Genomic DNA, 10895 nt, shown 5'->3' with positions numbered 1-10895 from the left:
TTAAAATATAAATTAGTTGATAATATTATATTAGAATACGGTATTAGAAAGGTATGCATGGCGTTACTTTTTCTTTATAAATCTTCCCTTTCTTTCTTCTTTTTCCTGAAATCTTTAAAAAGTTTTACAATATAAAATTATTCCTTCCTATGTATTGCTCCATACACCAGGTGAAACAGCTCTTCAACAGCCACTAGCAATATCTTGAATGTCATATTGACAATAAATTAAGTTATATTATTGTTTTTAAAATAACAAAAACAAAAAGTGTTAAAGCAGCACAATGAGTTATGTTAACTTTTAAAAGACAACATAGAGATTACAAAGCCTCATTCTCTTTACGGTAAAAAAAAAATGACAACATGAATTATAAAAGAAGAATGATGGCTAGGTTCTAGATGATGAACTTAATGATATAGTTAGCTTTTCATAATATTTCACCTAAAGACAAGTTATACAACTTAATTCAGATATTTTGTGATTTGAAACTAAAAATCTCGCATTTTGTTAACTATGAAAAATGATATTTACTACTGACTTTTTAATAAAATTTGTTTGGACTTAATTGTTATTAAATTCATATTTTAGGACGTAATTACACTCAATTTGTTCCAGAGAAAGTGATCTGCAGAAACTATGGGAAGTTAGGAATTACAGCTTTTTCATTAATTATACTTATACAACAAAAGGTATTTTAGCAATTATATTGTTTATATTATAGTTATTCGAGCTATAGGTATTCACACTTGGAAAAATTTCCCCGTTTTTTAATACATTTTATTTTATAATAAATCTGATTTTGCTTTTGTCTAATTCTTTTTGAAAGAAATTAATCCTTTTTTTGGAAAAAAAATATTTTTTTGGCCAAATTTTTAAAAAAAATCGAGGAAAGTGGAATTGGATTTGAGGATTTGATAAGGTAAATGATGAGGTTGGACGGTTTGTGAATAATTGCAAATTAGGGACTTAATGATTATGCCTTCCATTATTATTTCTCGTTTCCGTGACACTCCCAAACTCCGCAACCACCACATCCATCTTCTTCTTCTTTTTTCGTTTTTTCAATCTCTTTTTCTTCTTTAATCATATGCTAGTCTAAACATCACAGACAACTCTGTTTATAAAATTTTAGTTAACATATTAAATATTTTAAATTGACTTCATTATCAAGAGAGGTTCACATCTATATTAATGTGCCCCCAAAATATCAATATAAATATTAAAAATATATTAAAAGTAATGTAGGAAATTATACTGTCAACCGATAATGAAAATCACAACTCATTTTGGATTTTGTATGAAATAGATGAAACTCACTCTACTATCCTATTATCTTATGTCTCTCCATATCTAAATGAAAAAATGAATTCAGAGAATATGATTTTGTTTTAATTAAACATGAGTCATATATATATTCCCGGGAAAAAGAGGCAAAAGCAAATATTATTTACAACATATAAACAATATCTGAACTGTAATATTGTGTATTTAATTTTCTAATAATTACCTAATATTCGCACTTTTGTCCCAATTGAAGGCGTACCCAATTAATTACCAGAATTTTTAAAAACCTTAGTTGTTAAGGGGGAAAAACATCATTAAAGCAACTTTGTCTAAATCTACCTCGGCCTTCACTTTCCTACCATATTGATAAATGTGGATGGGGCCTTCTCTTTTGCGTCGAACGTCGCTGCAAGTGGCGGACTACTGCGGAACGAGAATGGGTCCTTCATACGAGGGTTCATGTTTCGCCCCTATGAAGGTGATGGCTTATCTGCAGAACTTTGGGGGTGTGTACATGGTCTCAAACTCGCATGGGATATGGGGTACAGACAAGTTATGCCTGAGACGGACTCGGCAGAAGCCTTAAACCTGATTACAGCAGAGACTAATGAACTGCATGCTGATTGTGAAATCATCAGAGAAGCCAAAGGTGTTATATGAGCGGAGAATGGGCTGCAGATATTACACATGTGAGGCGTGAAGTGAATAAAGCAGCTGACTGGTTGGCAAAGAAGAGCTTGACTGCGCAACCGGGTTTCATCTAGCGTTGCAAGAGTTTATACAAAAAGAAGAATGTCAAGGATTGGAACCTTATCAACATAACCAAAGAAAGTATCCGTTCCTCTATCTTTTTATATTTGAAGTTGAAGATGAAAACAAGAAAACCGCATATTGCTTTAATTTTCATAAATATTCCCTCCATTATTCTAAATATAAGAATTTGTTGAAGTGCGAAAGCTTAGAGTTTGCTCCGAAGTTGGTTGCTGAAGGTGAGGTGATTATATATATGTAGATGTGGTGAACATTTTCAGACCGCTAGGAAAGACTAGGAAATATGTATTTCTGTAAATCAGTTATTTGATTCTTATGTTTATTTTTTAAAAAAAACTATCTCCTTTAATTACATTCGCAAACGGTGGGTTCTGTAATTGATTAAAACAAATATACTTTAGAAAAACTAGTACATGTTTATTATAAATAACTAGATTGGTTAATTTTTTAATAGTTGTGAATTAATTATCTGACTCCTAAATAGATTTGGGAACACAAAGTGTACATCAACTTGTCAAATAGATATTTTTTTCATATCTCTTATTAAAAAATAAAGGTTAGTTGGGTATATACGGCCCCATAGAAGAAAACTAGTTCATAATGTTTCAATTATTATCAATTAGTTTCAATATGTGGGCTACTTCCTGGCCATTAAAAAATGTAGGCTACTGTTGATTAAATATGTCAAAGACAAATTATCGCGTGACTTTGTTGATGTTGTCCCAAGGTACAATAAAGCTCTCGCAAAGATTTTGCACGCCGGAAAGGATACCTTTTTCAAGTGGAAAAAATAGTAAGAAAAGCAGCATTGCAAATGGAGACTAAGAGCATGTTTGTTTTTATTCTTTGTTTTGTTGTTCTCAAAATAACTTTATAAAATTATTTTTAAAAACAATTTTTGGGAAGAAAAAAAATTTGTTCAGAAAAAATAAAAAAATCACATTTAAAAAAAATATTTAAAAAATTTACACTTTAACAAGTGTCAGTTGTCACTAGCAGTGATAGGTTGCAAGTAGTAGATAGAAAGAGAAGAAAATTTATCCAATCTTCAAAACAAAAAATAAAAAACACAAGCAAAAACATAAAAAATTATTTTGCCTTCTCAGCTTTTAAAAACATATTACTGTTTCTCTGCTTTTTAAAACAATCAACTGAAAAAAAGTTACTAAACAAGCTTTTTAGTTTTTCTTTTTTTTTTTTAAAAAAAAAACCGTTTTCAAAACAAGAAACCAATCAAACCCTAAATAATTATTGATAAGGATGTCCAATTTCTTAGATTATTCCCAAAATAAGTGCAAACCAAGATGCTCTGCAACGTTGAATAGTTGCGTAAAAAAAATTTGTGGGCATCACTCTCAAATTTACTACGCAATGTTATGCCTCAATTTTATAAATGTTAAGATGTGTTTGGTACAAAGGATTTAGGAAGAAAAGGGAGAGATTTTAATCATTTTCTTTTATTTGACAACACATAAATTTTAAGAGCGGAGGTCTCCTCCCCTCTTTAACCTCCCTTTCAAAATTAAAAGGATTTAGAAGAAAAAAACAATATTTTGCTATGTTATAACTATTATACCCATATTTTGTCATGTTGTGACCATTATGTCTATATTTTGTCATATTATGACCATTATGCACATATCTTAAATAAAATAAGAGTAAAATTATCCACATTAAAATAGTTTTCCCTCCCCTCTCCTCTCTTTTCTTTTCTTTTTTAATAAATCCAAACAAGATAATATTAAAATCCTTCTACTCTCCTCCCCTCCCTTTCCTTCCATTAAAATCCCTCTCCTCCCCTTCCTCTCATTGAGCCAAACATACCCTAAACTTGGATTTCCCCTTGAATAGTTTCTCATTTCCCCCTGAATTTCTTTCACCACACCCTGGATCAGAGTCACATCACGTTATTGAAATAAGAAACTCAATAAACTAATTCGAAGTTTGACTTACACACGATATCCATCCCATTTTCAACGATCTTCAAAACTAATACAGACATTATCATAATTTGATTTGATATGGAATACCAAACAAGGCCTTGAATGGCAGAAATGCGTCCACTTTGGAAGGTGTTAGCTACCTAAATATCATGAAACACCGGAACAGGACTAAAAATTCAGAAAGGGAACAAGTCTGAGAGGAATGATGCACATATCCTGTATAAGGATATTCCAAAGAAACTATTTATATGAATAATAGTGAGAAGAATCCTAGAAACAGAGAATGATAGATACATGGGATAATGAGGCGGAGGAGGTTAAAAACATCCTTTTCGTCCATCCTGCGACTTCTTTATCAAACATTTAAACAAGACGACGGGAAGAAGTTCGAAAAAGACCCCAAAAAAGGACGAAATAATTTTGAGAACCGCAAAGTTGGAGGAATCATTCCTCAAACTCGTGCATGTGATCTAAGAGGTAGTTAGCAGCCAATTCTTCATTTTTGTTACAAGCAAAGTACACCTCCAAAACAAGTGCTCGATCAAATCCCATTGCTTCAAGCTGTGGCACAAAACAAAACAGAAGTCTAAGAGCATGGCTACTATAAACATCAGAGGAAATTATCATCACATAATCTGACAAACAATCAGCATAGCATCATGTCAAATTACTTTCTTAAGACGTATAATTTCACTCAAATTTAAAATTGTTCATAACCCCTTATAATTTTTAAATCAGGACCAAATGTGACTTTAAACAAATTTGGATTTGAATGCCAACAAAAGAAATAGGTGGCACCCTTAATTAGATATCAAAAGAGGAGGAAGCAATCAGGTACTTCAACTGAAATTTTCTTTCCCCCTTCCCCGGACAAAGAAAACGGACATTCAGTCCCTTGCATGGCAAACTGGTTTTAAACTTACACGTTCAATTGCTTGGCGCTCCTCAGGGGTGACAGCTATTGTTTGCGGCATGGCATTAGCCAGCTGCCCCAATATATTCCTAAAGTAAATAAATAGAAAAATGAGACACCTGACATGGGGCAAAAAGAGAATCCACTGCTGCCAAGAGCAGACAACAATAATGAAAGAAAACTAACAGAGAACAGCATAAATGATCTCTTACCCCTCACCACCTTCCACAGGTTCATTTATCAGGCGAAGGAAGTCAGCTTGATGCTCTTGAATCAACCTCATTAGATGAGGATTTTGTTTCCCAAGCTCTTGAAGCATAGGCTGCAAAAAGAACAACGTTGAGGAACTGCAAACAAAGAATAGAAAATTATACCATCACAATAAAGACCTGCAATATTTGTGGATTGGCCTGCACCATGGCTCGCAACGCTTGGAACTGCAACAATAAAAACACAAGTATAATTCAAGGCATACGGCACCAACTTTCTACAAATTTGACACAGATTGGAGGAAAAGATGATACCTGTTGACTGTTGCGCAGAAAATCAAGATTGCCAGCACCAGCAGCACCAGCACCAACATTTGGGAGACCCTGTTACATTCATGTTAGCACACCACCTGGGAAATCTCCAGTATCTTTCTTTGATTAAAAATCGGGGTAACAAACAAGAAGCAACAGCCACCTGAGGAAAGAGATCCAAAGGATTGGCATTAGGTCCACTTGAAGGAACAGGTGCAGGCTGTGCAGGTTGTGCAGCTTGTGCAGCTTGTGGAGCTGCGGAGGGAGCATCTCCAGCTTGGGCACCACTTGCAGGCGCACGAGCCACAGGGGCAGCTTCAGCTTGCTCGGGGATACCCTAAAGTTATAATTTAGAGACTTAAACCACAGAATTGAAAGTACAATAACAGTGAAGCCAAAATAATATTTGAACCACTAAGTTCAAAAGATTCCAGAAGATGATGTGGTTACAAGTCTATTTACTCTTATATATCAACTTTTATCTTTATCATTGACAGAATAATTTGCCAGACACAAAACGATCAGTTTATTCGTCAGCCATCACTAATACATAGAAAGAAAGACAATCATCAAATTATAAATTCTGGACACATAATTAAGCTAATAGTTAAATGTCTCTGCTGAGTTGGACACCTGAACTAGAAAATAATTAACATTAAAAAAGAGACAGGAATAGCTACAAGCATCAGAAATTCACATACCGAATACAAGTATTCCACAGCTCTCTCAGGGTTGTTATAAGCAGCACGAAGAGCTCGGACAACAGTATCCCTATCCCAGCTCCCTCCACCCATATCAAGAATTTGCTGGATTGTTCCCTCCAAGTTGGTCCCAGCAACAAGATTAGACGCTGCCTGCCCATAGATATCAGACCCTGACCTGCTCCAGCAACATATATATCAACATCAAACTCAAGAAAGAAAAACCCAAAAAACATGGGAAGAATATTGCCCTTGCAAAAATGCAAACATAGCAAACAAACAACACATGAAATAGAGATTTACACAGCAGGAGCTGGAGCTGGTGAAGGTGAAGGAGCAGGTGCAGGTGCAGGTGCAGGTGCAGTAATAGATGCAGGCCTGTCAAGTTGAAATGACAGATACATTTCACATCAAAATAGTTATACAATCTTATGCTTGAAGATATTTAGAAAAAATCAATGACTCACGGTGCCCCAGCTGTAGCAGGAGCTTGAGGTGCTGTTGACGCAGGGGCTGGCGTAGCAGCTGAACTGGTCTGAGGAGCCTACAACGGAAAAATAATGTTATCCATTAAATTCTTTAATACATAACAATATTTTCCACTGCATCATATCTACATTGTTATTATTTGTAGATGTGAATAGCCCCATCCTCAAATTCAGACAGAACTATTTTCCCATCCCTGGAGTCAAACCTTCACATAATGCCCATTCCTTTATAGATTCAGATCAATTTACCTGTAAAATTTTTAAAATGCGTGACACTCTTTCACATTAGGCCTTTTCTAAGAAAAATATATTCATATAAAATCACCAAAAGATTTTTATACTATTACTCAAACAACAAAAACATGAATCTAAATTATAGTCTCAACAATATTATCCTTGAATGTATCAAACAAACCAGATGATACATACATATTATATCTAGCAAATCTTCATTGGAAAGTTGTCAAATTCCAAGCCCAATGGGTAACCTTAAAGATCACAGTGAAAATCCCCAATTTCATACCATTTTCATCCCCACGCCCATACTCAAATAGGTTAATTTTGTGGTGACTCAAAAGGCATATGGGCTTTTTTTTTTTTTTTTTTTGGAAGGGAGGATGAAAATTGATTATTGAATCATTATATGAATTATCCATTAAAAGGTAAGTGGGAGAATACTAGGACAAAGGCCGGAATGATAATAGTAACGCTAGCAACATTTTAACAGGGAAAATTTTTCTCACCTTAACTGAAGGTGAAGTAGTAGATCCCTCACCTGATGAGCTCTTACTCTAGCATATTGTGAGGGCACACGTTAGAATTTAGGACTGAGAGATAATATACCACAAATTTTATACATATATATGACTTACTCCTACGGAACTGAGGTCGAAAAGATTGATAAATAGAACCATCTCTTTTTTATTTTCATTGATTTATTGAAAGATTTGTTTTCAATCGATTTGGAAATAACAAACAGATTACCACTGATGAAGGATTCCTCGAAAAGTTAAGGATTAGTAATCCTTTTTAAAATGAAAAATTGAATGGATTCGGTCTTATACATACGCGAGGAACATTGAACTATGTCTAGAAAAATCAGTCACTAGAAATAACTCCATTCCGAGTCAAACTAGAATAGAGAGTCAAGGCAAAAGGAAGAACTTCCAAAAATAACATTGAAGATCAAATAATAAACTTCGGGAAGGTTAAGTTTAAACAACAATTCGTGCACACAAGTTTTGCTGTGGCTATTAGCATAGATCTGCATTTGCTGGCAACGAATTAAAATTACAAGAGGACACATGAACGCAAATGATAAACACAGGATGGTTATGAACCACAAGGAGCCACAACTTGATGACAGGCATAACAACTAAAGTGACTGATGCTCAGTCTCCCTACAAAAATTCTCAGGAAAGGGGGAAAACCTTTACTTTTCCTTAAATTCTAGTTGAAATATCTCCAGCTCAAAATATTACCAAGTAGAATGACTGGGGAAAAAAAAGAAGAAAAAGGTTCTACTTCTGTAAGTTATTTTGTGCGCAACACTGCAACATCAATCAAGTCATCATTCAAAATATCAAGGTAAAAATGTAACATCAATCAAGTCATCGTTAAAAATATCAAGGTAAATGGTTCTTTTAAAAACTTGCTTATAAGGATTTCTAGTAAATTTTACGTCATGAGTAGTTCTCAGGATATGTCAAAATTCAGCGAATATGGGGCCAAAAAAACCAGTACGCCCCAAGCAAGCATTCAACACCTTTAGAACACAAAGGATCATTTTAAGGGGTTTTACTAGATGTGGAGGCAGAAATCCAGATGCATAGATAAGAGAAACAGTCTATAACTCAATGATAATCCTCGATCACTTGAAATTTCCTTCTATTTTTCAACTAACATCTCAGATTGTGATAGTTCAACAATGAAGATAAATAAACATAAGCGCACCAAATAAATACAAACAATTCTTGACAAATATATAGTTTTTCATGTTTAAATATTAAACATTACATATGCAACCTGAATGAAAACCCAAATCCACCAGAATAAATACAAACGGTTATGGAGCATAATTTGACAATATTAAAAATCGAAGTTAGTTTTAAGACAAAATACCTTTGATAGCATGATTACAACAAAACTGTTTTCAACTACTTCATTTTCCTCCAAGGTAGTACCATCTTTGAGAACTTTCCCTTGATGAATAAGCATTTGCTGTGCAGCAGGATAGACAGCTGCACCCTGGACAGTTTCTATATGTTTCTTCACTTCAGCAACCTGTATGGAAATTTACTCATATAATAAGGTTGCAGGTTATTCTATTTCCAGACATGAAACTAGACCGTCTAGCTGCAATTTCACAACACAAAATAAATTCACAATTCATAAAAACAGAAAGAACAGAACAAGATACAACTCCATAACTATCACATATAGGAATACGAACAACATGAAATAATGATAAAAAATTATCACATTTGAATAGTTCCTCTGATGGCTTAAAATCAGTATAAGATATTCAAAACCACTAGAGATTTTCCGCCAAAAGGGTAAGAAAATGTACATTTCCAAGATAAAGACGAACCCCACGTTGAAACAATTTTAATTTTCACATCTTATCAGCCAAATGGTTGTTGATCCCAGTGCCAGATGCAGGCAGTCCATACAAGTCAGATTTGCTCAACTTTGTAAAGTCAAAACGGCGAAACTCAACAACATCACTGATCGTCCAAACTTGCTAGTTGGCATTGTTAATTGCAAGAACCATGCCACCTTAACTACTGAATATACACAGTCAGTGTTAATTGTAGTAACCATGCCACCTCAACCACCAAATATGCACAATGGTTATAAAACAAAGTTCTAAGTACGATTCGATGACGCACATGAAAATCCCTCTAACAATTTAGCTGACAGAAATGGTGAAAGAATGATGATGGTTCCATTTAGGGGAAAAAAACAAAAAGTTCCACCAATTCATGGTCATATATTAGCAATTAAATTTATTTTAAATTCCAATGACGAGTGAAATTCAATTCCCAGCAAGCAAATGTCCACAATTGCCGCTAATTCACTATCACAAGTCAATATCACCAAAACTTTCCACGCAAGATTTCCCAATGCAACGCAAAGTCCAGATGAGCATCTACAAGACATTGCCACTGATAATATTACGTAGACAAAAGGGACCAACAGAACTAAACAATCAGCCAGCCAGTCAATTACGATTCAGAAGGTAACCATATTATACCGCCAATTTCGAATCAACCATCAAATTCATAACAATTAACACATCCAGGACCCATAATCAGAAACAACGCGGGGGAAAAAGAGAAAGAAGGAAAAACCCTAATTATCCCTCAGTTTCAAGGCTTCGCGAGCCAACCACAGACAACCAATGAATAAACGCAATTCGAAATACCAATAACACTGATATTCCGAACAAAAACGGGTAGAACAGAGAAATGAGCAAACCGTATTCTCAGGCTTGACATCGATTTCGAAGTTGGTGCCTTTGAGAGTCTTAACGAATATCTTCATCTTCTGATACTACTTCGCGATCCCCGACCGAACAGAATCGAAATTCAGAATTCGAAATTGACCGGAAGGGGGTTTGCTCCACTGATCGGCAAAGCTATATACCCTAACACAGAGAAAAGCCAGAGTTCCCAGGAAGCCAGGCGCAGAGAGTCTCCAAAAACTGCAAAAGGCGAAAGTCCACCAAAATGCTAGTTATTTATATATGAAGTCGTTGAGAGTGAGGCTCACGCGTTATGAGGAAATAAGAAGAACGCGCCAGAGTGTTTGACGACGTGGACGGATAATGGAGCGCGTGGCGTGGAAGAGCGAGGGAGAGGATGGTGGTTTAAGGAAGGGAATGGAGTGAGCTAGATTTTTGTGTCTGACACGGGAAGTGGGGGCAAGTTTATCTGATTCTCTTTGATATGGAAATTTATCCGATCACCGCTTGATTAACGATTCACCGTCGATCAGTTCACAAATCCTTTGGATAAATGGTTCCCGCGAATGATTTGAATCGGATTTAGAGGGTTTGATCGTACTTTAAAAAAGATACTCTCCCCCAAATCAAATCAAACTCAAAATTAATTTAAAAAATAATTTTATTTATAAAGATAGCAGCTGAAATCACTATCGGTCTCGATAAATATAACTGCTACTTGCTACAAAAGCTAAAATATATTTTTATAAAATTTCAACTTTCAGTCCGACTATATTAAATTTAATTTTCCAAAATAATTATAATTGTT

General features: G+C 34.7%; 1 protein-coding gene across 4 annotated transcripts; it reads right to left on the bottom strand.

The window, feature by feature from the left end:
- Positions 1-4062: 4062 nt before the first annotated feature.
- On the bottom strand, positions 4063-10336 carry LOC114726265 (ubiquitin receptor RAD23d). 4 transcript variants are annotated; one of them, XM_028912849.1, is made up of 12 exons: positions 10102-10336; positions 8743-8904; positions 7365-7412; positions 6600-6677; positions 6437-6492; positions 6134-6311; positions 5596-5769; positions 5436-5504; positions 5301-5348; positions 5124-5233; positions 4922-5000; positions 4063-4559 (listed from the first exon to the last, which is right to left on the bottom strand). In XM_028912849.1, exons 1-12 carry the CDS (start codon positions 10165-10167, stop codon positions 4443-4445), a joined length of 1185 nt encoding a protein of 394 aa, XP_028768682.1. In that variant the 5' UTR covers positions 10168-10336; the 3' UTR covers positions 4063-4442. The 4 variants fall into 4 exon arrangements, with proteins under 4 accessions (XP_028768682.1, XP_028768683.1, XP_028768681.1 ...); XM_028912850.1 differs by having other exon boundaries at positions 6437-6486; XM_028912848.1 differs by having other exon boundaries at positions 6437-6511; positions 6601-6677.
- Between the last annotated feature and the right edge of the window lie 559 nt (positions 10337-10895).

Source organism: Neltuma alba, unplaced genomic scaffold (assembly GCF_004799145.2).
Source record: "Neltuma alba isolate B1F8T4 unplaced genomic scaffold, ASM479914v2 tig00012348_pilon, whole genome shotgun sequence".
Lineage (NCBI taxonomy): Eukaryota > Viridiplantae > Streptophyta > Magnoliopsida > Fabales > Fabaceae > Neltuma > Neltuma alba.
The sequence above is the reverse complement of the archived record's forward strand: the minus strand, read 5'-3'. Positions and strand labels throughout refer to the sequence as shown.